Source organism: Esox lucius, chromosome 11, assembly GCF_011004845.1.
Source record: "Esox lucius isolate fEsoLuc1 chromosome 11, fEsoLuc1.pri, whole genome shotgun sequence".
NCBI lineage: Eukaryota > Metazoa > Chordata > Actinopteri > Esociformes > Esocidae > Esox > Esox lucius.
In genome coordinates this window covers 47,837,360-47,864,771 of record NC_047579.1, presented here as the reverse complement: position 1 = coordinate 47,864,771, position 27,412 = coordinate 47,837,360, and the positions used below count along the sequence as shown (strand labels likewise).

At 41.9% G+C, this 27,412-nt stretch overlaps 1 protein-coding gene across 5 annotated transcripts; it reads right to left on the bottom strand.

Annotated features, from left to right (window-relative positions):
• Nucleotides 1-817: 817 nt before the first annotated feature.
• Nucleotides 818-27,412, bottom strand: arhgap27l (Rho GTPase activating protein 27, like). Of its 5 annotated transcripts, none has more exons than XM_013135985.4 (19): nucleotides 27,072-27,412; nucleotides 18,478-19,533; nucleotides 7,683-8,150; nucleotides 7,039-7,251; nucleotides 6,676-6,783; nucleotides 6,324-6,446; nucleotides 5,466-5,552; nucleotides 5,119-5,181; nucleotides 3,865-3,932; nucleotides 3,656-3,743; nucleotides 3,432-3,533; nucleotides 3,248-3,346; nucleotides 3,083-3,167; nucleotides 2,841-2,966; nucleotides 2,637-2,735; nucleotides 2,457-2,534; nucleotides 2,192-2,326; nucleotides 1,951-2,056; nucleotides 818-1,851 (listed from the first exon to the last, which is right to left on the bottom strand). In XM_013135985.4, exons 2-19 carry the CDS (start codon nucleotides 19,444-19,446, stop codon nucleotides 1,674-1,676), a joined length of 3,195 nt encoding a protein of 1,064 aa, XP_012991439.2. In that variant the 5' UTR covers nucleotides 19,447-19,533; nucleotides 27,072-27,412; the 3' UTR covers nucleotides 818-1,673. The 5 variants fall into 5 exon arrangements, with proteins under 5 accessions (XP_012991439.2, XP_012991440.2, XP_012991441.2 ...); XM_013135986.4 differs by having other exon boundaries at nucleotides 7,689-8,150; nucleotides 27,072-27,411; XM_013135987.4 differs by lacking the exon at nucleotides 5,119-5,181.

Below are 27,412 nucleotides of genomic sequence, written 5' to 3'. Positions count from 1 at the left end.
CTAACTGGACAGATGGATATCCCTGAAGTTTAGTAGACTTTGTGTTACTGTGATGTTTACATGTTCCATTTATGTTTTTGAGCAGTGTGTTATTACTTAAATTATTCAACAACATAACAAATTCTTATGAAAATCCTGTAAGGCAAATAGAAACATCTTATAGAATAGTTCCTTCAAAAAAGCCCCAAAAGAATCCTATAAGCCTGGTTCCTGTAAAATTGGAGTAGTAAAATCCTATATAAATATTCCAATAAAAAACAAATCCTGATAGAAAATCCTTTGGACTTACCTTTAAAATTAATTATTCTAAATTTGTGCTCCAAACCTGTACTGTCCATCTAGATATTCCAATACATTAGCAATTCTGCAGACATATTATTCTAGTGCAAAATCAACTGATATTCTACATATTATGTAATGGAAGAGCTTTCCATTTGCTAAGCTTTCACCAAGCTTTTCATTTGGTTAATAAATTGTGTGATTGCAGAATTGCAAAGGGATTGAAGTCTGTCAACAGACAGTATAGGTTTGGAGAGCAAATCTATTTCTAGGATCTTGAACACTACTAATCATATAATTTCTATCCTACTATGATCTATATTTTATTATAGGAGTAGGCTAAAAATACAGGAATATAATAAGTTAAACATAGAATGGAAAGCAGGCTCAACAGGCACTAAATATTGGAAAGCACATTTAATTAAAAGTTGCCAAGAAGTATATAATTCAGTCAACTGTAATGACTTGACACTCAAGAGACTTTGCAAATACTGTTGTTAGAAAAATGTGGTTAATAATTTGAAGAGTGTAATAAACATTGACATAGAAATCACAGTATTTTATTAAAATAGCATGAATAAGGTAGGATAATCTCTTATGTACAGAGAACAACATTTGTTTTCAAATCTCTTGGTATAGCTTTTGTTCTTTTCCTTGATCTTTAATAATGTTAACACTATAAAACACTATAAAACAGCAGTAATGTACAATTATACTCTGTTAAACATGTCTATATGTACTGTCCAGGGTGGGATTAATGCATGGGCTGAAGCCCATAAGCATAAAGAAATATATATATATATATATATATATATATATATATATACATACACACACACACACATTTTTAATGCAACCACCAACCACAGGCCTGGGGACTGGGCACATAAGAGGCGCAGAACATTAAAAAATATACATTTTTACAGTTAAATGACATGTTCTTACTATTAGGCTAATACCAACAGTACCAGACGTAGTACTGCCTTAAACCTACAACCACTTAATGCATAGTTATGAAACACAGTATGGTCACCAGTTGTTTTCATGGACAAATTCACAAAACAATCTAAGGAGAAAATAGTCAATATTTGAGAAGCAAGTCCCGTAAAAATAAAATATTTCCTTTTTACTCAACTTCCGTTTATTAATGTTCTTGAAATTGGAAGTACCAAAGCAAATGGATGGGTGGTTGGAAAGCTTACAATATACATTTGGAATGAGGATTGAAGGCTTGGAGCTACCGAAGTTAAAGGCCAGTTCCTTGACAGAAAACAGAAAAGCGCCCTATCACCATCCTTTTACCAAACCTGGCAACCCATTTAACCATCGGCATTACCCGGGACATGCCAAAGCAATCCCCATTTTCTCTGTCCCGTTTTAATGGATGCCATGTCTCAGCTGGGGGCAAACACTGTCTCAAACTCATTGAGTATTTGTTCCACAATCTGGTTCTGGAAGACCATGTAAACGGTTATGTTGGCTGACTCGGTCTGGGGCCTCAGTAACGTGGGTCCAAAGACGATAGCCATGCTCTGGACCGACATGCGGTTCTTGTCCCCAAACTCAATCACCCTGGAAGGGAGGGGACCAGGAAAATAGGAAGGGAAAGTGTTTAATATATTGGTTATTCCTGTATTTGTTTTGTCAGTCTTCAAAACAACGGGCACTCACTTGAGGAGGTGCTTGAAGAGGAGGTGCATGGTATCATGGTTGGGTAGCGGGAGGGACCTCACCAGATCACGAAAATACAACACCTTCTGAGAAGAGTCCTGGATTTCTACCAAAGGAAGAGTCATCCCAAATGTCTATTTATTCACATCACATTAGGCAATGGTGGGATTATTGAGATTAATTACAGTATTAGAGTCGGACTATTGAGATGCACCTAGAATGTTTTTTAAAGCCGACTTACGGATGGCTGCGATGAACTTGTCAAAGAAACTGTAAGGGAAGAGAGGTTCAGGTAGCTCCCTCAAGAAGAGCTTCAGGGCCCCTGTGATCACATGGATCTCCTCCCACTGCCCATCCTCCAGGTCCAGATTCTCCTCTTGAGAGAGGGAACACATAAAAAACAGAGCCGGATGAAAGAGAGGAGAGAGAGTATAGAGAATGTTGTAGATGATCCTGCAATATGCTCCATCAGCAAATGTCCGAGGAACCTTGGAGACTTATTTTACCATGATCTGCTTTGTGGCGCAGTCTTTGAATGACCGCTAGGTTTCCACTGACTCTGTAGATCCCATCAATGTCCAGTCCTAAGAGGAATGTACAAGGTCATCAGAGATGGTTACAGACTACGTTACTTATGTTAAAGGTTGATATTATGGCACACGAGTCCGCGTGAAGGAGACGTCTACCTCTCCTCTCCACCGCTCGAATACACTTCTCCACAAACTTGGGCACAGTTCTGTTCTCTCGATGGCACAGCGTGTCCAGGTGACAACCGAACACATTATCTAGTGAACCATCAAAAACATCCCATTATCACTCTGAGTGTTCTAAAGGAACCATTATCATTATTCCGTTAAGTCGTATGACCGTGTTATCGATTCCACCCATACCTCGTATGTAGCCCTTCTCCTTCACTGACTGCAGAGTGGGTCTCCTCTGGAGGAACTTGCGTAGTTTGGTTCGGACACGCCCCGGGTCTGATGACTCCGCACTGATACCTGATTGACTTCTGGTGGCTACAGAAAGGGTTTGTGTATGGGCGTAGGGAGGGGGTATTAATGATGTTAGCCGCTTGTATGAAATAAATATTAATTTAAATATCAAAATCAGGTTGCTGGAAACTAATACTTACAGCTGGTTTTCTTGTCTTTGTCTATAGCAAGTGGCGCTTTCTCTGTAGGCTCCTCCTCTTCCTCTTCCGACCGGTGATCTTGGTCCTAAGAGAGAAGAGTACTGATGAAGACTGATGCCCCATTTACTCCTACATGCGGTACACACTGTAACTCTGGGTGATTACCTGCTGTCTAATGCTGTCCAGTATTATCTTGTGCCAGTCACAAATGATGTTCTCTGTGTCATACTGGATCAGGTACTCACACCCGTGACGTGTCTTTAACTGGAGGGGTGGGGGGGAGTCAAATTAAATACATTTTGATTGGGTTTCTGAATTGATTGGAATGGGACTGCAACCCTGACCGTACCTCCAGAACATTCTTCTTGCTGGACTTGTCCTTGGGGGCCCAGGACACAGTTGCCCCGCGCAGCTCCACTGTGTACTCTGGAATAATCTGACTGGTTTTGTTCTGAGGAGTCACAGACCAAATGGTTTTATGACAGGCTAAGCCTGACAGACGAGGCAAATCATTATTTCAAAGTACAATTAACTGATTCCCTCAAGTGGCAGTTATTTGAAAAATGTTCTTACAGAGTTTCCAGAGGCTGCAGACTTTGGATCTTTGTGAAACGTAAGAATGCCATCATGGAGCACTGTCCATGACTGACTCCAATTCTTCCTGTCAGAAGGACATTAAAGACATTTCAATTCACAACTGAATACATTAAGGAAAAGATCTGAGAGGAAAAACAATCAAGAACATCATTATGTGATAATATTTTGTGGGTAACATATTTTACCTAATTTTTTTCCCGTTGTCAACCAACTTCGTTTTGTTGAGGATCCCTGCCTTCTCCAGTAGATGTGCCTAATATACATTTGGGAAGAAACTAAGTAAAAAATCACATAGTACAGAAGTAGCGTGTATGAATATTTCTACTCATGGTGATAAACCACAATTAATATTTCTACTAATGGTGATGAACCACAAACCTCAGATCAGGTTATAGACCTTGTTAAATCCAGATACCCAACTACTTTTAGTAGGCAAATTAAATGAGCAGTTAGTACCCAAATGAAGCCATTTTCACCACTGGAAATAGCCCCTACTTGCTGAAATATTATATTTTAGGTAATTGGGGGTTGTAATCTCAGGCCGGCATTAAGTATTTCTACGTATTTGTATATGCTAAGCTAGGTGGCAGCAACACAGGGCTATTTGTGGAGTTCCAGGTCATGCCAAATGATTGAGCTGTGCCCTTCACAGGAGAAGAGCAAAGAGCAAAAGGGGCAGATACTTTACAGCTTTCAGATGTGACTCAGGTGTAAACATGGGAGTGGTTAGACTAAGAAAGTGTGTCTGTGTGTGTTTGTTGTATGCATGCATGCTTGGGTGTGACAGTATGTGTTTCAATGTGTTCTTCTAATACCTCAAATGGGAAATGTTTCATTGAGGTTCTCTTTGTTGATCATTGCCATTGACACTCAGCACTTTGACTTTACTGTTACTACAGCAACACTCTACAGTACACACTATAGTACACTCCGCACATTGATTTCAAAGCAATGCGATACGATATTGTGTCGGATCTGAAATCAGGGTAGCACTTCCAAACAAGTCCCCACTTGCAAAGGCCAAACAGGTAAAATATTTTCTACTTCGAAAACATAGACAATTGCTCATTTCCCCACTAGGGGGCGATGTGAGCGGCGGTCCAAGTTCATGACTGAAACGGTCGTTTAGCCGACACTCGTTTAGCCAGATCACTTTCTTGTCTGCACATGAAGCAACGATAGAGGACAGCCCATTCAGGTTAGTAGGTTCACTAAAACACCCCACGAGAAACTCCACATTGATGCACCTAGTACAGACCCAGAATCCAATACATTAGCCAATAGTGTTCCCTGTTCCCAAGCTCCATTAGTTCCACTATCCACCTCTGTCCCATGGTATGTTAGTTAGATCTGAACACCCACACACCACCAGAATGCACTGCCTGTCTGGCAAACTGCGTAATGCATCCACCATGCATTGGTGGGCCATATGAACCTACGTGCTGGTGATGTGAGTGTGTGCTCAGATTGGACAACCTCCTCTGCAGTCCCAACCTATCCGACTTCATGGAAAAAACAATACAGTATTCAGTGAATGCAATAATCTGTCTTCAGGCTCCCAGTCATTTGCCTGTCTGTGAATCTTGTCTGTACAGAAGCATGTGCTGCATGGTAAAAGGTTGGGGTGTCAGTTCCAATTCAAGGAATACATTAAATGAAGAGGTTAACAGTAAGTTGTTGCATAAGAATTTCCCATCCGCTCACATCCGTTGCCTTTTAATTCGGATAGAAAAGGGATGGACAATGGAATCAAAACCTTATATTTGGACATTCTAGTCATACATACATGGTGTGGTGTTTCGGCAGAGTTGCCTGAGCTTGATGCTTCACTGGAGACGTCTGAAATATTTCTTCTGTGTTTTGGAAAGAACGTCTGCAAAACGCAAAGGAGGGAATTAGTTCAGGTTCGGTCGGTCAACAAAGTCAATGGGGCATTATTGTTCAAGCCCAGATAAGTTCCTGCTATTTGAACCTCTGAAGGAATCCTGCAAAACGTGAGACAGTCATTGTCATTGTTGTAGTTCTTCCCATTTCGGTTTGTGACCCCCTGAGAGGAAACAGACCAGGGCAGGTGTTTCCATGTCATCTCCTGTTGAGGACTTGACGATGACACAGATGATGAGATCATTCCACGTCAACAGCATTGTGCATAAAGCTGTGAGGCCCAGGTGTCTCATGTCAGGGACTTGTGATAATGGCCAGTTTGCTCGGGACTACCAGGGAAACAGCACACGCTGCGATTTCTATTTTATTTTCCTATACAGTCGTGCCAAATCATCCTACACTCGAAAAAAGGAAAGCTATCTGGGGATAGTTGCAAGGGCTTACATTGGAACTGTGGGATCATTTCTTAAAAAAGGAAAAATTGTAATGGTTCGCCAAGGAAACTTTCGAAGAACCTTTTGGGGTTTCACTTTTAAGGGAGTAGTTCTTCAAATTGTTCTTTAAAGAACCGTTAAAATAAATTATTTGAAACACCCATTTAAAATGTACCTTATAGAAATTTTAAGAGGTTTGCCTGTAGTTTAATTGAAGCTTGATCCTCCAAGTAACGTTTGGAGTGTAGAGGTCAAAAGACCAATTTATACCCCGTGAAAGCACGTTCAACCCCATCGTTCACACCCTGTATTCCCAGTTGACTCACATTGTCATCTTGTGAGAGGCCAAACTGAGCTGGGCCCATGGTGTGTCTCCAGTTCTTCAGAACTGGTGGCCCGTCCTGGTCCACTCCATTCCCCACCTTGGGCAGGATGGGTGCAACCGGGAGCTGAGAGGGTTAATGGAAACAAAGAGCGTAAAAGCCCTATTCAGTAAGATCCCAGTAACTGATGCATAGTTACTTCCAAACCTGGTCGGTAAAGTCAGAAATAAGTATGCATCCAGTGACATAATCGGGTGGCCAGGTGGCTAATGTGAGTGTACCCACAGGAGTAAACTAGAAAATAAAATGTGAATCTCTCAGAGTCAAATGTAAAAGTCACTCATTCATTCCTTACTGTTACAGTATTGCTTCTCTCCAACTCAGCTGGAAGGTTCCACTGGGATTTGGTGCCATCTCTCAGGTAGTAGTAGGTCTTTCCTTTTTGATCCTCTGACTTGAGCCACTGCCAGACCACACACACACACACACACACACACAAACCAAAGTAGGTTACGATACAATATATTTCTTTAACTTAACTAATTTATCCAGAACGAGTTACAGCACTGACTGCATAAATGTTCATACTTTTTCACGCTGGCCCATTTTAAGGACCCACAACCCTGGCGTTACAAGCACACACTCTTACCAAGTGACTACACACACTGCAGTTTTTCATGTCACTACCCTGTCAATGACCTGGACCTCCATTCCATACCTGCTCCTGTGTGCTTTCATTAGTGAACACAGTGTTCCCATCTGTATCCAAGGAGCAATTCCACCCTGCCAGGGTGCTGGAGTCTAGGCTGGCCCGAGGTATAGTGGTGCTTTTGCCCAGCTGCGAGGGCTGGATGTCTCTGGGGAACGCTGAGGAAATGGGGTCTGGAGTCTCATGGTCTTCTGTTGGGTAGTCTTCTTCTGGGAGAGGGGGCTGAGGAACAGAAGATTCGCAAGATATGCCTTTAGGAATGAGTTTAAATTGAATAGACAGTAAACTGTTAACAACATTGTTCATAACATGGGAGGAATTCTGCACAAATGGCAAGAATTCTTGCACAAATGGCAAGAACTCTTGCACAAAAATTATATATTTAATAAATATTATTTTGCATATGGGAAAAACAGAAAACGATAAATGCCATAAACATGCCAGAACCACTCAACTAGATAATGACCTAACCACACCAATCTCCTTTAATGTTTTTTTAATGTTTGTCTGACTTAGCAAAACTGGTTTAGCAGGTTTTAATGTAACAAGGCACAATATTTTCAAACAATACTTTCCAGTGTTCTGTATTTCAGAATTCTTATTGGTTCATGCGCCACCAACAATGACCATGTTAGTAAATTGAATTAGCTGACCCCTACCGGTCCTTCATCTGGGCGCTTCAGCACAAGGGGCATGGATACTGGGGAGCAGGGGGAGTTTGGCTCCGGAGCTAACCAGGACGTGGCCCCAGAATATGGGTTATAGAAGTAGGGCTGGCCGGAGGTGTCATCCATAAGCTTCTCCCAGTTGGAACCCTGGGATGAGGTTGAGGAATGGGCCGGGGACGGGGTCTGGGACGGAGCAGGGACGGCCGGTACCTCCTTGGGAAGCTCCATGCTGGTGGAGAGGAGGGGGCTGCCGGGTTTGGCCCAAGTGGTTTGGCCTGTGGTCGGATGGTAGAAGAACTCCTTGCCACTGTCCTTGTCAGTGTGCACCTGCCACCCCTCCGGGCTGATGAGCAAGGCGGCACCCAGAGGTAGAACAGGAGGGGGTCGCGCAGTGTTCCTCTTCAGCTCGGTGACATTGGCGTAAATGGCAGTGTTGGGGTTGGCATTCTCCACCTTGAGACGGAGAGGCCAGGTCAGTCATCAGGAATGACACGAGGGGCAAGAAACACTTCACACCCGGTCCCAAATGACCAGAAAGCCACAAATATTGTGCTCTGTGAACAAGGGATGTGACTTTTGTCTGAAATTGACAGTTGTCCCCCCTATGAGAACAATCCGTGAGAATGTCCACCAGACAAAGGTCAGAGGTTACCTGTCCTTTCTGCCCATCCACCCTCTACTCCCGTGTGGTAACAAAGCACTAAGATGAGGTGAAATACCATTCTCCCTGCTACAGTGACAGGACAACCTTAGTAAACCAGTTCACCACATTATACCCCTTCTTACAAGGTCCATGCATTTAAAGATCTATGTGGACCTTACTACATAGTTATAGTGTATATATATATATATATACGGTTCTGTTAAAGTATTTCCCACACATCTCAGGGGGAGAGTAGAAAGGGCAACATCTCAACCAGCAACCGTTTCCACCACAGCGATTTCAACATGAGTCAGATCATCACATGATAATGTAAAGTTATACTGACCGGGAAAGTCTACATGACAACATTGCAAAATGCAGCTAAATACAGTTCATCACAAGTAGGTACTGTGGGCATTTATTTCTAAATGAAACTGCACTGAAGCACATTTTGTAGACACTAAATTAGGCTGAGTGAAATCACGATTAGGTCCTTTCATCTTAGTATGTATGACATGAAAGAGCCAAGGAAAGGAAGCGTTTGACGATTTTGGGGACACCCCACATTGAACTCACCTGTGGGACACCTGAAAAGGTCACCACCTTGTGTCTGAAGCTACGGTAAGCCTTGAAGATCATGTCGGTCATATTACTGAAAAAGGCACCTCTTCAAGCAACGCAATGATCAAACACGTTACATCCAATCTGGGGATATTTCATTTTAAGCAGATTCCAGCAGATTCAAAAGCAGAAGTGTTATCAATAAAATTACACAACTTGTTCAGACAATGTAGCAGTTCCTTTTTTTCTACCTGGCTTGAAGAGATGCTTTTTCAGCACTGAATGCATTTCAAAGAAGCTTTTAAAAGTTCAGAGATCATTAAGTAACCGTCTTCGTGCTGGCCACATTGAAACTTGGAAAACAGTCATTCTAGAATAATTGGCTTCTGAAGGAATACTTGGCTGCTAGTTACAGTTCTATTGTCATCTGCAGAGTATCTTAGCAGGTCTCCCCTTTGTACCACACACCGAAAAACAGACACGCAAATATGGACATGCACAAAAACACATAAAACCCCAACATGAGAAAGAAGAAATGATTTGGTTGAGGAAGGGAGACCAGTGTTTAACTGTCATTTCCTCTGAAGCTGGACTGCTGGGAGAGTATTACATAAACAAACAATTGGGTTGTTTGTATGCTGCATAAATCATATCCGTAAGTACCTGAATAACAAGTCAAACACTAGAACATACTTTATCTGTGTTTTTTTAAATACTTTTTTTTTTTACTCTTCATTTTCCTACCCTCCCAATTTTGTGGGAAGTGTAAATGACAGTTTGGGAGAGTTGAAGATCAATAGACTGAATGACCAACAGAAGGTGCCTCCTGGGCCGATCTGCGGCGTTTCGTTAACACAATTTTTCACCCAATTCCAGATTTGTCCAGCGGTGTCTGGGATATTCACTTTTCACAGGCCGGTAAATAGTCAGGCTGTCTTGACTGAGCTCCCAGGTGCCTACGTTTCCAGAAGGAGTTGCTAGAGCTCAGCGTGAAAAAACATTCAACTGCTAACCACCCAAACCAGGTTGGTGCCGGCTAATAGCGTCAACCTCTGCGGGCCGCTGGGCTATTCCGCTGCAGTGTTAGCATTTTCAATTGACTGCAGTAGCGCTACGATCTGGCAAATCATTGGAAATGTGATGATACTCACTCCCCTTCCTGATTTCATTATGGGGAGCAATAAACATTCCTTGAGCAATAAAGAGTATTGGCCACCGTCAATATGCAAGCAAAACTAAAAACAGCAACTTGCTTTCATGTTTCTGTTTTCGCCAGCAGAAGTTCTCCATTGCGGTGTGAGAATTGACTTTGCACAGTTGAGGAGGCTGCTGGTTATGCATTCAGGTTAAAACATCAACATCATACCAAAACGACTGGTTCAAACAAAGCTAGGCTGAGGGATTTTATTCCAGTCAGCAATGCCTGTCATGCCAACAACTGAAATAAATAGGAAAAGTGGATAGAGGAAATGTTCAGACTCATGGTCCTGTCTCTGGAATGTGCCTCCTGTCAAAGGAGATAACCCTCTTTTAAATCAGATGGTGTTTGTGACGGCATGTATCCAACGAGGTCATGGTGAAAGATTTACTTTTTGCATGTGACTCATTGTCAATGATTAATGTTCAGTATATCGCCATGAAAACCTAACCGGCATTCTGCCCTTGTTTTACAATTCACTCTGACATCATGACATTATCACACGATTACATTAAGACTTTTAATGAGCAGGAAGAACACAGTCACAGATGTACATAACCAATGTGTACTTTATAATTGAGTAAAACGTGCCAGAATGTCACTTGGTGCTAACTCAGATCAGTTCATGTTCTGAGTACTCGTAGTGCTTCATTGTCAAAGTGTCATTGTTAAACCACAGCATTGGACTAAATGTCTATGGAGAGATTGGAATGGCATTAGAGCATCATTGGTTGTGGTGTTTCTCAGTCTCTTCATAATCACTTACGCAGTGTTGACCACAGAAATCAGATAGAGTGACAGAATGCTGTATGGTAGTGAGTTTCCATTACTACCATGGACTATCACTCATCAACTGATACAGCGAAGAGGTGAAAACAACAACGTACACCATCAAGGTATAAACAGGACAGAGTTAAGGACCCTGTAAGTACACAAACAGTCTCTGGTTCATCCCATGGACCTGCCCTTTATAGAACAGAATGCACACGCACAATCATTACCTAGACAGTTTGCAGAGCAACAGAAAAAGAGAGTGACGTCCACAGCAGCTACTAATATATTTCTCTGTGGTCAACCAGTATGCTAGCAATATAGAAGTATTGTCAAAAAGCAGGAAGGAGGATAATTCAAGCTAAGTAAGGATTTAAAAGAATGTGTGTGCTCAAACAACACAAGGCTATGGCCAAAATGCCAGACGTAAGTCTTTGCTATGTCACTGTAACTTGTGAATATATGTTAGTTGCAGGTATGAAAAGGGTTTGAATGAAATATACTTTTAAAAATGAACAATTAAGTGTCACTGACCATAAAATATCATGTTTACCTGTTTAAAGGTTGTCAGGTTACCCTCCAAAGGCAAAGATTCTTCAAAAAGACCCAGACTCTGTTTTAAAAGCACAGAGTCTACCTCATTGTACCACAGCCCAAGCCGTTGTTGCCAGGTATGCTACAGCACACAGGTGGTGCCACTGCCGAGCAGCGAGGCTTGAGGGAGTGGTCGCCACGCTCGTCAAGTTTAACCCTCCCTTGCCTGATCGCGTGGGCACACAATACAGTCAGTATAAAAATGATAAGCTTGTATAAGTTAACCTGTGGATAACTGCTTACGTAATGGTGAAATACCAACAGGAAAATCTTAACTCATTATGCTGTTTACTTTTTCTAAATAATGTCATGAGAACATTGGGGGATTCAGGATCGGTGCCTTTTTTAAGCAGTCACATGTGTGTTTTTGCCAGTTGCCATGAGAAAAGAGGACTCTTTTTAATGTAGGGGTAAGGCTTGGGGTGAAGGTTACAATAGTGATAATAAGTTAGGTATTCAGGGATAGGGAAAGTAGGATTTTGAAAATAATGGCTGGGTTCCCCACATTATAAAAAATATAGTTAATGTTGTGTGTGTGGCATTACATTGGGGAGGCCTACTGGGTATGTGTGGAAACTTGTTTGTGTGTGTGTGTGTGTGTGTGTGTGTGGGTTTCCAGTTGTTTGAGATTAACCAGTGGGGTGGGGCTTGCAGCCCTACGCTACAGGAAAGGACTCCTCCTTTGTTTTGTAAACACAAATCATACACAGCAGCCAGGGGTGTCTGCCAACGCACTAACTCGTACCCACTACCTTGATCTCAGTTCCTAAAAGGTTGGGATACACGTGATCAGCTTGACGCAAATCATACTCCCTGTTATATCTTGTCCAATACATGGTGTTAATTATGTATTATATGCATATTATAACTAAATATACTTACACATTCACATCCCATGACTATACTATAACTATTATTGCAACAGTGAGTTATAGGTGGGGGGGGGGGGGGTGGGGGCTAGACAGAATTCTTAAATACGGTCCTTCTTATTGACTAATGGTTAATTCCTTATGTTGCTGCTTAGAGAAGTTGACTAACTCATTGACTGAAGTTCAAAATATAAATGATGGTGCCCACTACTACAGATGTTATTAAATGATTAATAAGTTATATTCATTGTCTGGCCAAGTAGAGTGTCCTGATGTTGTAGAAGATTCATATATAAGTCACCCGATAAAACATTACAAAATCAAAAGCTGAAACTCAGGGTTTACACAATGTTGACCTTGTGTCAAACACACAGAGGTGGATAGATCCACAGTACATGAAAGCTGTAGAGATTGCTAAGAAATGGTAAATGGCACTTTTGGAGCACAGTGGTGTAAGTTAATGCCTCACAGTAGAACTACAGGCTTCATTGCGGCTAGGAGTTTGAATCCAGCAAACCGATAGTGCGCATGAGTGCTCTGAGTGCTGCCCACTTGTGCACACATCTTATTTTAAAAAAATAACCTTGTTTTTAAGCATTAAATTATGAGGTATGGTGTTTAATTGATTGATCAGTTGTAACATTTCAATTGTTCATTTTATTTTTTGCCTCAGGTCAAGCATTACTATATCAAATCTTTTATCAGGGTTGTAGTATACACTCACCTAAAGGATTATTAGGAACACCTGTTCAATTTCTCATTAATGCAATTATCTAATCAACCAATCACATGGCAGTTGCTTCAATGCATTTAGGGGTGTGGTCCTGGTCAAGACAATCTCCTGAACTCCAAACTGAATGTCAGAATGGGAAAGAAAGGTGATTTAAGCAATTTTGAGCGTGGCATGGTTGTTAGTGCCAGACGGGCCGGTCTGAGTATTTCACAATCGAATAAGTTACTGGGATTTTCACACACAACCATTTCTAGGGTTTACAAAGAATGGTGTGAAAAGGGAAAAACATCCAGTATGCGGCAGTCCTGTGGGCGAAAATGCCTTGTTGATGCTAGAGGTCAGAGAAGAATGGGCCGACTGATTCAAGCTGATGGAAGAGCAACTTTGACTGAAATAACCACTCGTTACAACCGAGGTATGCAGCAAAGCATTTGTGAAGCCACAACACGCACAACCTCTAGGCGGATGGGCTACAACAGCAGAAGACCCCACCGGGTACCACTCATCTCCACAAATAGGGAAAAGAGGCTACAATTTGCACAAGCTCACCAAAACTGGACAGTTGAAGACTGGAAAAATGTTGCCTGGTCTGATGAGTCTCGATTTCTGTTGAGACATTCAGATGGTAGAGTCAGAATTTGGCGTAAACAGAATGAGAACATGGATCCATCATGCCTTGTTACCACTGTGCAGGCTGGTGGTGGTGGTGTAATGGTGTGGGGGATGTTTTCTTGGCACACTTTAGGCCCCTTAGTGCCAATTGGGCATCGTTGAAATGCCACAGCCTACCTGAGCATTGTTTCTGACCATGTCCATCCCTTTATGACCACCATGTACCCATCCTCTGATGGCTACTTCCAGCAGGATAATACACCATGTCACAAAGCTCGAATCATTTCAAATTGGTTTCTTGAACATGACAATGAGTTCACTGTACTGAAATGGCCCCCACAGTCATCAGATCTCAACCCAATAGAGCATCTTTGGGATGTGGTGGAACGGGAGCTTCATGCCCTGGATGTGCATCCCACAAATCTCCATCAACTGCAAGATGCTATCCTATCAATATGGGCCAACATTTATAAAGAATGCTTTCAGCACCTTGTTGAATCAATGCCACGTACAATTAAGGCAGTTCTGAAGGCAAAAGGGGGTCAAACACAGTATTTGTATGGTGTTCCTAATAATCCTTTAAGTGAGTGTATAGCTTGTGATGACTTCTCCTTAAAGTGTGGTATCAGTTCTCCTTAAAATGTATTCAGTTTCAACCAGTTTTAAAACAAGAACTATCAAAAGTTGAGTAGTCAAAGTAAAGATAAGATTATTATTCTTAATGTTCATTACTCCACTGATAGTAGATAGGAGACTGAGTTTTACACAAATAAATGTACCTAAAAACTGAGGCAGTAGGGTAAGTCTACCTAAACACTGAGGCAGTAGAGAAAAACTACCAAAACACTGAGGTAATAGGGTAAATCTAACTAAACACTGAGGGAGTAGAGTAAATCTAACTAAACACTGAGGGAGTAGGGTAAATCTAACTAAACACTGAGGGAGTAGGGTAAATCTAACTAAACACTGAGGGAGTAGGGTAAATCTAACTGAACACTGAGGGAGTAGGGTAAATCTAACTAAACACTGAGGGAGTAGGGTAAATCTAACTAAACACTGAGGGAGTAGGGTAAATCTAACTAAACACTGAGGGTGTAGGGTAAATCTAACTAAACACTGAGGGAGTAGGGTAAATCTACCAAAACACTGAGGGAGTAGGGTAGGCGAACGCGCACAAACTCCAGTAAGTTAACACCGAGTCAACTAACAAACATATTAATCACTGTTGTAGTACCGTTTAACAACACTAGGCAATCAGAGTTTGTCAAACTTGCAGGCTACTCCAAAATTCGGACTCGAGTAACAGTGCGTTACTTGGACCGTAGCTGTCTTCAAATTTTTTACGTTTTTGCACAGAAGTAGGCCTACTGTCTGAAACGCTGTACCTGCACTTCTAATGAAACCAATCCAATCACTTGCCATATTGCCATCTAGTGGCAAGAACGTTGACCAAGGCAGAAAAAAAATCACCAATGAGCTGACATTTGAATATTAACATTTTGCTTTGTTTCAAGTTTTGTTGCGTGCCATCTGCAAAACAATGCACAGTTGTACGTGTTTGATATCCCGCCGGATGCATTGCATCTATTGTTTTTACTGGAGGCTGCAAGTTGTCCAAAGTGTTTAACCCGTACATTATTATCCCTTCTATAAAACAAGTAACCTAGCATACCACCACCCGATATTCGCGAAAAGCAACGAACGCGCTTTGTTTGAACCGGAATTACTGCCTCTGTGGTTCAAACGAATCTAGCCAGCCTATCAATAGCGTTTCATATTGGGGTTTATAGTGTATTATATAAGTGTCAACAGATTTTGTTTCATTACATTTACTGTTGCTTGCCAACTTTTTATAACAATAAAATGCAGAGAACTGCATTTTGTGCGGAGTACCCAGCTAGAACTTTTTCTAACATTCTCAAATATGACCCCACAAACATTTGCTATGGTGTTCTTCGCCAAAAGCTTTTCCACTTCATGTAAAATCCATAATACTCCATTATCTCCAACATCACAATATTTGGAAGTCCAGATTTTGGGGTATTCACATTAAGTTGTATTCTGACAGTCTATTCGGACTCTTCAAAGCTTGAAATTTGAAAGAAAATGAGATGTCCATATTGTAGGAACTTCTGAAAAAACGGTTCCCTTGAAAACTACAGCTCAGAAAAGCAGTCATATCCTCTGCTTATGTTCCCTCAGCTGTGCAGGCACGTAAACTGACTCTTTCCCTTTGTCCTCCATTGTTTCCTCAGGCCTTATTTCATTATCTCTGTTGCCAAAGTATCAAACACACTTTCCGCAGCCTCATGACTAACCCTGGCAGATGGAACCTTAAGGGTTTCTCCTGACTCTTCAGCTGACCAGTTATTGTTGGTGATGTCACTGACACTAGTGACTCAAGTTGGTCACCATTGTGTTCTAGCTCTATTTATTTTGGGACACACTTCCTTCACCACTTCAGTCAGAATCAAGGCTGAACTATACACATAAGACCATATGTGAGAACATTAAAGAAAGTTTAAGTTCTGGTTTAGAGATCGGTTTAAATCTGCATTTACTGAGGTTTGTCCCACATGAGACACCATTAAAAAAAAATAGACAACATATATCTAAGATAACTCAGGAAATCTGTAATAGATTTTGACTTTGTTTCAGAGGATGCCTCAGTCACGCAATTTTACATCAAACTAAGGTGTTTGGTAAAGAAGGCGTCGAATTGACACAATGGTCGGTGCCACTGGATCGATAGCAAGCACTTCAGCTTTGTAATGCCTTGCTAATGGGCACATTTCATTTATTTATTCAAAGGTTATTTAACTAGGTTAGTCACTTCTCATTGTGAGTACAACCCGGCCAAAGGAATTCAAATTCACAATACAATGCAATAAATAATATGTATACATACAAATACACAAATAAACTTCACATAAAATGGAAATAAATCCAGTGGGACATGTACAGATAGGAATAGGAGATTCAGAAGGTGGGCTCGTGCACTTGTTTATGGACAATGCATATTTAGCATCTGGTGACAACGATGACATATTGTGGAACAAGAAACCAATTCTGGATTTAAATTTAGACTGTGGGTGGGCGATTTGAGTGAGCAGTCAACAAATACCAAGATGTTTGAAGATGCTGACATACTCAGCTCAACTCAACTGATCATTTATTTCCATCCAAGTTGCAGAAGGGTTTGATTAAAAAGCATACATGTTTTTAGTTTTAAGGACAAATGTACCCCAAATTACCCCATTTAAATAACTTGAAACTGCCAGTGTGAACAAAGATTTATGATCCAGACCTGTCATAGCAAAAACAAGATTGGCCACCCCTCTCAGCCTGGCTCCTCTCTAGGTTTCTTCCTAGGTTCCTGCCTGTTCAGAGAGTTCTCTCTAACCACTGCGGTTCCACACTGCTTGCTCTTTATGGTTTCAGGATAGTTATCTGTATGAGTAGTTTGTGATAAGCTAAAATGGCTTCAAATATATTTGATTGTAAACTAATCTCTAACTCAAATTGAATATTTAAAATGAATATGTGAATATTGCTAATCCCAAAAAAATATTGGTCAGTTCAGATGTCTCTCCCCTTGATTTCCTTGACAGAAATCATGATGACAGTGCCTCCTGGTGGCATGTTAAGCAATAGAGGAATGAACATATCCACCATGTAGATATGAATAGATTCTTCTACACTCTGCCCACATTGTAAATTCTCTGAGTTAGTCAAGGAATAAAATTGTATCTGCTCTTCTATTTACTATGTCATTGCTGCTGCTAGTTAATATTTAGAAAATCAATGACTTTCTATCTGCCTGCTTTGTTGTATTGCTGAATGGACTACCTTCCCTTCCTTTACATCAAAGTCATTTAGCAGACAATCCAGAGCGACTTGCAGTAGCAACAGCATACATAATAATACGGCCTCCCCATGGGAATTAAACCCACAACGCCAGCGTTGCAAGCACCCTGCTCTACCAATTGAGTTACATTGGACATCCGCTCAACCCACCTCCCCCACACTTCCTGCCTTTCTTGTTTCCTTGACACAGATGGTAGAAAGCTAGTGCCACAAAAGGACATATTTTGTCTAGGTTTCTTTTCGTGTCCGACGGGTTGAGCCCCACAATATGAAAACATGAGCTCCTCTTAAACAATGTCTTCATAAGACTCAGGGTTTTCCATACAGACTAATCTAACATTGATCCTATAATAACTATCCACTCCTTAAAGCCGGGCCTCTCAGATATTAAACTTAGTGGGATACTATTGTAACATGGCGAAGATTACCCTGTTTCTTGGAAGATATTGTATGTGTTGCCACTGTACTGAACATGCTTTGTTTGACTGTGTCTTCTTGTTCGCAGACTTGCTGAGGGAATGGAACACCCCTGTGTCCCTCCCGGTAAAAGAGTAGCACGTGGTGTGTAATAGATGCAAAAGCTGCACTGAAATGGAAAAGACAGTGACAGTACGCGTCTCCAAATCCCACGCCAGACCTTTGGTGGCCTACAAACCTAAGTTAATTCACAGTTGACAAATCTCCTATCCAGACTCTGTGATATGTGAACGTGTACAGCTGTCTTCACAGACTTATTGCACAGTAATCTTAAATCCTTTTTGACTGGACTGTGACTAGTCAACTTGCTGATCATTCAAAATGTCTATGTAGCTACTACATTTCCAGATATTTGAATAACACCAATTCTAGTGACTTGTAGAGCCTATGCCAAGAATCAAGACAGTTGTTTGTGTTTCCTACTTAAACCTCAACTAATGTGACACTCATTTTACCTGTGTCTGTGTCGAAGGGGGAGAAGCAGGAGTGGTAGGCTCAGCCACTGTAGCAGGACTCACAGTCGAGTTTGTCTCCACTATTATAGGAGACTCATCCAGTTTCAGGTCCAATATGGATTCATAAATATTCTCACAGTCCTCCTGACAATTTCCCCCCGGATCCATAGTAGATTTGTCCTCTACCTCCTCCTTCAGCTCCAGAGGAGATTCCAGCTTTTCCAGAGGTTCCTGGTGGGGAATTCCACCTCTGCTGGTAACTTCGGCATTAGGGATGATCGGCGTATCCACTGGAATGGCTTGGGCGGGCCGATGGAGGGGGTCAGCTGGGCTAAAGCTTGGGGCTCTTGACTTCGAGGAAAGAGGCTCTTCCACCAAAAGGTTTTTGGAAGCCAGGCTTAACGGCTTCTTGTGCTGGGCACTATCATTGGTTAGAGGCGAGGGCAACACTGAGGGGACCTCAGGGGCAACATAAGAGTGAAGGCCCAGCAGTGAGTCGTTCACCCTGCCGTGCTTGTACGCCACTGGGGAAGGGTCGTGGAATTCCAAGGGGACACCAAAGGTGGACATGCGATGTTCTGTCTTGTGGCTCTTCTGGGAGCGGAGGCGAATGGTCACCTCATCGCCTGCCCTCGAGTCCTTATCTTCCACCCGGTCTGGAACGGCCTGCTTTGGAACCGGCACTGGAACCGGCACTGGAACCGGCACAGAGACCTCGCTGGGGCAGTGTGGGTCCGCAAAGTCCAGCGGGGACGGGAACTCTGCAGGGAGCTCCTTGACATATTTAGCGGGTATATAGAAGGGCCTGGCACGCTCGTTCTTGCGCACGTGCCACCAGTGGTCGTTGGTCTTGGCCAGCAGGATGTACCGTTCGTTGGGTTTGATGGACACTATGCCGCCGTCACGGCCTGTGTACTCATACTCAAACTCTACCAGCACCAGCCCCATGTTGCACACCAGGGAGGTCATTGTGGCGTGGTGGCTCTGGCAGCCTCAGCTGTGGCCACCCGCTCACGACTTTCCCTCTGGGTTGGTCAAGGTTCCACTGCAGTCCTCCTGAAGGAGAGAGAAAATGGGTTAACTATGATTACAAATACTTCACAAAGGTAATTCACACAAAGGTCAACCTGATCCTAAAACATTTTACCAGTGTACAGAAACGGCACTATTTGTGGCCATTATGTAGAAGGAAGCCAAGTCTCAAATAGGGCATTTTAGTCAATACCATTGAATTACTTTAAGGCAAATTGATATGTGTTCAGATGGCTAAAATATGGAGGACCAAAGGGGTCAAAATGAAATAATGAAATATATAAATTATTCAATAATTAATTTATTAAATATATAATTTTAAGTGGCACATTAATATGACATATTTTGTATAATGCCCCTTTAAAAATAATATTGTAGCGACCTTGGTAATTATAATACATTGCATTTCCCAATCTATTTCATAATTACCTGGTGTATTTCTGCATTTATTGGCGTATTTCATCATTTAATGGCATATTTTAACATTTAATTAAAAAAAATCAACATTTAATGCCGTATTTCATTGCGTATTTCATGATCCCAAGGGATATGTCAATCAATGCAAGTGGGTGGTCTATAGCCGTTGATAGGCTCATCCAGCGACACTAGCTTCAAAACAGTTGCTGGTTTGTGGGAATTCATCCAGGATTTTGCAGTGTTAGTTGCGCCCAGAGGCGTCGCTAGGATCACAATACATTCGGGGCTTATCCCCCAATGCCCCCCCGCCCCGCGACAGAAAGTAGAGTGTTTTTAATGTACATGCGGAAAATGTCGATGTACACGCTAGCGACGTCTATATTGTCATAATGCGCGATCGGAATTACAGATGAATAGATCAGGTGATATTATTATTTTTTGGTCCATTTGAGATCCAGGGCTATTCATAAAACATTCGGGGCTATAGCCTCGAACGCCCAGGGCTAAAGACGCCGATGGTTGCGCCTGATTAATCTGCTAGGAGCAAACATATAAACAGTGTTGTCTACCTGGCAACACCTGTTCAAAACTGTGTCGAGAAAGTTAGGTTTATTTCAATGGGGGAGCAATGTATAACTACATTGGTGACATTCCTATTAACCAACGTGAATGCCCCTTGGACACATGACGACATTAGACAGTATTGTGGAATAATGTGAATTCTGGATGAGTCTGTCTTTTGCTCCTGCTTGTGTTTGCACTACACGCGAATTTCAAGCTAACTAAAGCACGATATAATATTTTTATTGTCATACCACTATTTTCAATATGAGCCTTATGAAAAGATTTCCTATTAATGTGCCACTTAAAATAATATATTTATTGAATTAATTATTTAACTATTTACATATTTAATTATTTAATTTTGACCCCTTTGGTCCTCCATATTTTAGCCATCTGAACAAATATAAATGCATTTTGAACAACACAATAAATACTATATATATAATTATATTTTGTACTTAAATACTTTTTTTTTTTTATCAGATGGCCTCGGGCAGAAGTCACAGAAAACACAATAATGACCACAAACAATAATGACCACAAACAATAATGACCACAAACAATAATGACAACAAAGGTTAAGACTTGTCGGGAGCAGACGTCTACAGATGCACATTCACAGTATTAGATTGGCCCCCGTCAGAGCCTGACTTCAACCCCCCTCAGAGCCTGACTTCAACCCCCTTCAGGGCCTGACTTCAACCCCCCTCAGGGCCTGACTTCAACCCCCCTCAGAGCCTGACTTCAACCCCCCTCAGAGCCTGACTTCAACCCCCCTCAGAGCCTGACTTCAACCCCCCTCAGAGCCTGACTTCAACCCCCCTCAGGGCCTGACTTCAACCCCCCTCAGGGCCTGACTTCAACCCCCCTCAGGGCCTGACTTCAACCCCCCTCAGAGCCTGACTTCAACCCCCCTCAGGGGCTGACTTCAACCCCCCTCAGAGCCTGACTTCAACCCCCCTCAGGGCCTGACTTCAACCCCCCTCAGGGCCTGACTTCAACCCCCCTCAGGGGCTGACTTCAACCCCCCTCAGAGCCTGACTTCAACCCCCCTCAGAGCCTGACTTCAACCCCCCTCAGGGGCTGACTTCAACCCCCCTCAGAGCCTGACTTCAACCCTTACTGATCTCAAACCTTAGCGTGGGATGTGGGATCACAAATAAAAGAACAAAAGCAGTCAAAATAAGATTTTGGACAATTCTGCAAGGATTCCTTGCAGAGTGACTTGCTTCAGTTTTTAATTCGAGGTCACACAAAATACTGAGTTGTTTTTTGTCATTTTTAGTATATATACTTTTTGTCATTTTTTGTATACATACTTCAATGTTATACTGTTACTGCCCTGTTATAGATCTACAGATCAGTGCTGCCAATTTGTCACTTCAAAAAGCTTGTTTATTTCATATGATGTTCATAATGGATGATGTTACCTTAATTTCTTCATTTTTGATTTTGTTGATCCGATCTAAGATATGAAGTTTCAAAATGTCACATCCATAGCAATCACGGTTTTGCTTCAACGCACTGTGTCATATCACTATCAAATAGGATGTAAGTCCATCTTTTTAACTGTAGGCCTAAATAATATACCAGGTTCACTCAAAACACTAACACAGCATTCTACACACCCTCACTTTGCTGTTCAGCAAATATGGTAGATCTCAGCAGGGCCACAGCCCGTTGTCAACAGGTAATGTTTACCATAAAAGCTAGATTGCTCTGCCAAGTGGTCACTCGCACTGTACCAGAGACAAAAACTGATCCTATCATATTGTGACGCCACTCGACTGCTGGGGCCAAGTCGATCAATTCAGCATGGCAGTTTCACATGTAGAAATGACATGAAAACACACTTCTCCATTTAGTTTATTCCTGTCATTTAGGAAAGATGGACTGCATGTGATTTGACTGATGTATGGTAAAAGTCATCTTTGTATGATACAGATTTGTTTTCTGATTGGTGAAATACGAGCACTGAAACCCTTTCCTGTGCTTTAAACATAATATATTCCGCCTCTCCTCTGCATGTTCATGTCTCCTAGTCAATCATTTAAATATTCATTATTTTCAAGGATGTCTGCATTGCTTGAGTTGGAAGTGTGATATTTTGGTGGTTGACTGACTCATAGAGTTCCTTCCTCTCTGTTGGCTGGCCTGGCTGGGGCCTACATAGAAAAAGAAGCAGGAAGATGAGGGGTACCTATCAGCAATATTCCAAAACAAACCATAAAACCGACCAGTTCTGGCTGGGAGAGACACCAGGAAACAGGATTTGCTCAGAATGGAAGTAATTCCTTATCAGAGATGTTGGGAGCCTCATACAGTAAATTCCCTAATGGCTGGAATAATTTGGGATCAAAACTGACCTTAGATAGAAGATAGTCTGAAAAAGTAAATACACCCACTGGAAAGTTGTCTTTTTTATATTTGGACACGTGGATATTTGTGTTAAATTCCATCCTCATTAATTGTATTTCAAATTAAAAAATCACTAAATGTATTTTAAGTAATTAAAATAAACAGAAATGCAATTTCCTTATATGGAAAAAGTAAGTTACTTCCCTGCCTTCACCACCAATGGCTGAAACTAGTATCAGGTGAACCAAAACCATTGAAAATTATTATAAAATCTTTTTGTCATTCAGTAGTATAGCACATTGTCATTACTTAATTAAAATGACATGTATTGTCATTAATTCATTACAATTAGATGTATTGTCATTCATTCGTTAAAATGATGCATTGTTTTTGTTTATGTTTTTTATTATTAATCTTTATAGGCATGGATTTGATATTGTTTGATTTTATTAATAACATATAATCTATCGATATTTAAGGCATATTTTCCATAGATTTATCTTGTTAATTAGAACCGTTTCACTGTGACAGAAACACTGGAACCCACTTATCTACCTTAATGCCAAACAAAAAACATCTGTCTGAACAATGTTGAACAAACCTACATATAGCCTCCAAAATTATTGGTAAAAGGTTTGCCAAAAGTTAACAAGCATGAAAAATCCACTTGTCATCTATGGCCAAGAGCCAAAAGAAGAGTCAACGAATTTGCATGTCAAGAGACAAAATGGTTGTTGTCCTTTATAAATCAGTTAATGAAGTTAAAACCTGACCTGGGAACTGTGGTCTACAGTGGTCCAGCAGTCTAACCTGTGAACTGTGGCCTACAGTGGTCCAGCAGTCTAACCTGTAAACTGTGGTCTACAGTGGTCCAGCAGTCTAACCTGTAAACTGTGGTCTACAATGGTCCAGCAGTCTAACCTGTAAACTGTGGTCTACAGTGGTCCAGCAGTCTAACCTGTAAACTGTGGTCTACAGTGGTCCAGCAGTCTAACCTGTAAACTGTGGTCTACAGTGGTCCAGCAGTCTAACCTGTAAACTGTGGTCTACAGTAGTCCAGCAGTCTAACCTGTAAACTGTGGTCTACAGTGGTCCAGCAGTCTAACCTGTAAACTGAGGTCTACAGTAGTCCAGCAGTCTAACCTGTAAACTGTGGTCTACAGTGGTCCAGCAGTCTAACCTTGTGCTTCTGGGGCACATTAACATTGCAACACATATTCTGGCCAAAACTCCCTCTTCTATCTTCACCTACTGTCTCTATTGAATTAAAGAAATGCATAAAAAGTCTGGAAAATATGTATAAACTCAAAAAGTTAAATAATCATTAAAAACCCCTATTTCCCCTGGGTCTTTAGAATATTATTCTGTATCTTTATGATCTTAAAATGCTGCATCGCTCTTATCTAAGACCACAATGCTAAGCCAACACACAATGTGTGGCACTCAAGAAAACATGAACTGTCCACCCCAAGGCGGACGGGGTGATATTTTACTATATATTTCACCAAATGCTGTAATTAAAAGCTTGTCCTATGTTTTACTTAGTTGCAGGTAGTATTGCTTTATTCAACATTCGTAAACACTGATAGTATGCTGATCACCATTGTCAAGGCTCTTATGTAAATACAGTGTTTCAAAACTTCACAGATGTTCTTCTACAGGTGGATCCTCCTCATTGATTTGTCGTGCCAGGTTCCCCAGAAGAACACAATATGCCTTGAGGAATTCCCATATGACAGTGGATCAAACTGTGGAGCAGAACATTTCTACACTTTCTGTGCGCTTAGTCTGTATTTCTGGTCTAACCTGATATTACATGATAATCAGATTGCTCACTCCTCAGGTTATTACCAGGTGAGGGTTAGGGTTACAGACAATCAAAAGTACCCTAGAGGAGGGGGCAGGTCTAGTATTGTGATTCATCCTATCTGTGTCAACGCAGTGAGAGATATTAAATATATTAATTTAAAGAATGAAAGAAACAGGATTTAGAGTGGTAACGGAATGAGAAGGAGAAAGATCAAGAGACTGATCATAGCTTTCCCCTTATGCCATTGTTCACACAGTAAACATTGGCCCTTATGGCTCCTGTTAGACAGAACCTGTAAGCCACTCCCATCACTCCACTCTAACAACAAAACTGCTCACTGGACTGGATATTAGATGAGCCTCCAGTGCAAGGCAATGTGTTTCTATTGAATAATTAACACCCAGTACCTTTTAAGGCCCTGGGGCTGATTTGAGGATTATCTATTCAGAGTTTGGCCAATTTCTGACAGCCTGCGCCGTGAGATGACAGCAGAACCACCATAGCTGGAGAGAGCAGAGGGAGGAGAGAGACACGGGGGAACAGCTCAACCACTAGTGTAACACAACAGCGGGGGGAGAGTTGACCCACTGGAATGGCAATCCTGTGGTTCACCAAGGGAACAGTAACCCAAGCAGGGAGCGCCTAGCTCTGCTCCAGAGATAAAGCCACACAAATTCACAGTGCTCACGTATCTCGTAACATGACATAACAAATAGGGCTTTGTTAGAATGTGGCGTTCCATAGGCTTGAAACAGGCAGAATTTACTTCAGCAAACAAACCGGTTTGACAACATTAGAAAACTTGAGTGCCCCGCCCTCCCTCCAGGCAAGAAGAGAAAGAATGATAAATAGACTCAATGCAGTGATTCATCATGTTAGTGCAAGTCTGAAGAGGGCCTTTCCCATCCAGCAAAAATAGTTGGGTCTCAAAATGGTACCTGAATGTTAAAAGTTTTCGGGACAGATTTTGCAGATTTTTCTTGCCATTTTCGCTTCAGTGGACACTAAACATGTCTTTTTTTAACTTTGCTTATCATGCTTGAATATTGCATGCTATTATCTACAGAAAGAAAGATTACGCATGTTGTAGCAGATTGTTTTACGGAGAGCTTTCTGACGTAAAGAACAAATGTCTAACCCTAAAGGAACATCCTCTGTTTAGCTGGCTTGGTGTCTGCTGGTGAGGAACACCCTCCAACTCAAAATGACTGGTGAAATGGGAGAACAATTGGAGGAGGCCGATCCCATTCAGCCTGTGTTTAAATACGGAAACCTCTTTTTTTCCTCTGGTTGAGCTCCCTTTGACCTTGCTCAGTGTCTCTGGTTCCTGGCAGGATGTCCAGGATGGAAAAGAGTCAGGCAGAACCGCTTAGCTTCACCCTGCAATGTGGGTCACCTCTGAACTGTGGTTCTCTACACTACCCAGCCTCAATACTAAACCTAGTTCCAAATATAGCACTACTCTCTATTCTTTCATTTTCTTAACCTTTCATCCAGCCTTGCTAAGTTTAAGGCTGAACAATGGCATCTACCCACAGACCTTTACTGGATTCAGCCGAAAAGCTGTCATTGCGGTTAATGTAACTCCTATCTAGTCACAAAATCAAAATGTACCAATAGAGTCCTTTCTTAAATACACAAGCACCTGAATGAGGTGTGTGTGTGTGTGTGTGTTTGCAAACAGAAAAGTGTCAAAGTAGGAAAGAGGGTGGACCTGCTGGAATGCGCCCTGTATGTGTGTGACCGATCTTGTGGCATTCCCATCTATCCCTCCACACCCACCAAACCAGGCTGGAATGTCGTGTGCCAGTGCTTCTGGCACACATACCCTATATGTTCCTGTACACACACCCAGAAATATACTCAACAGGACACACATGACACATAACAATCAAAGCAGTGGAATCTCCCGGGCAGCCTGGACTATGGCTCGCTGTATGGCTGTCATAAAATCGACGGTTACGATTCGTCGCTAGGAAGATTTGTAAAATGTTGCCTAAAAGTTGAGGTTTTATTGACTCAAGACTGCTGATTCACTATCAGAGATCAGCATGTGACAGATTCACAGGAGATGTGGTGAACTTTCCCCCTTTAACTTTAGCATGTGTTTGGCCCAAGACGAGTAAAAACAGCAGACACACACCCTTTCTAATGTTAAACATTGGTTTGTTTTCCTACATTCAAGGCACCCTTGGTTTGGTAAATATGTTACCACATACATACAGGACACGGGAACAACATTTTTTGTGGGCTGCCATCTGTCCACCCTCTGCCATTGCTCAAAACAAAAACATAGCGCTTACAAAAACAGTTAAAAACATCTGTACAGTTCAGCGAAAAAAGTCTTTGATAACATACAACAGTCCCCAGATAAACAAGTTGTCTTTTACAAGATTTGTTTCAGAAAAGTTACCTGGAGCAGGAGGGCAGAAGAAACATCCTATAGCCAGTTTTCCTCTCTCCCACAGTTTCTTCAGTACTGTCCCAGATCTCAGTAACAGGTTGCTCTGTTCTCTTTCCCTCTGTTCTCTTTGATTTGTGCTTGCCCTCTCCTTCTTCCCCTGGCCAGCTCCCACTCCCCTCCTCCGCTTTCTGTCTTCCCACCTGGAGCTCAAAGGTTCCAGCTCTGGTTGGAGGAGCGTTGGCCAGTCTGTGAGAGAATGTGTGTGTGTGTGTGTGTGTGTTAGAGTGCGCTCTTTGCGTGTGTGCTGGTTTCAGCTTGCCTGCATTCATTTCCTGTTCTAGCACTGCACA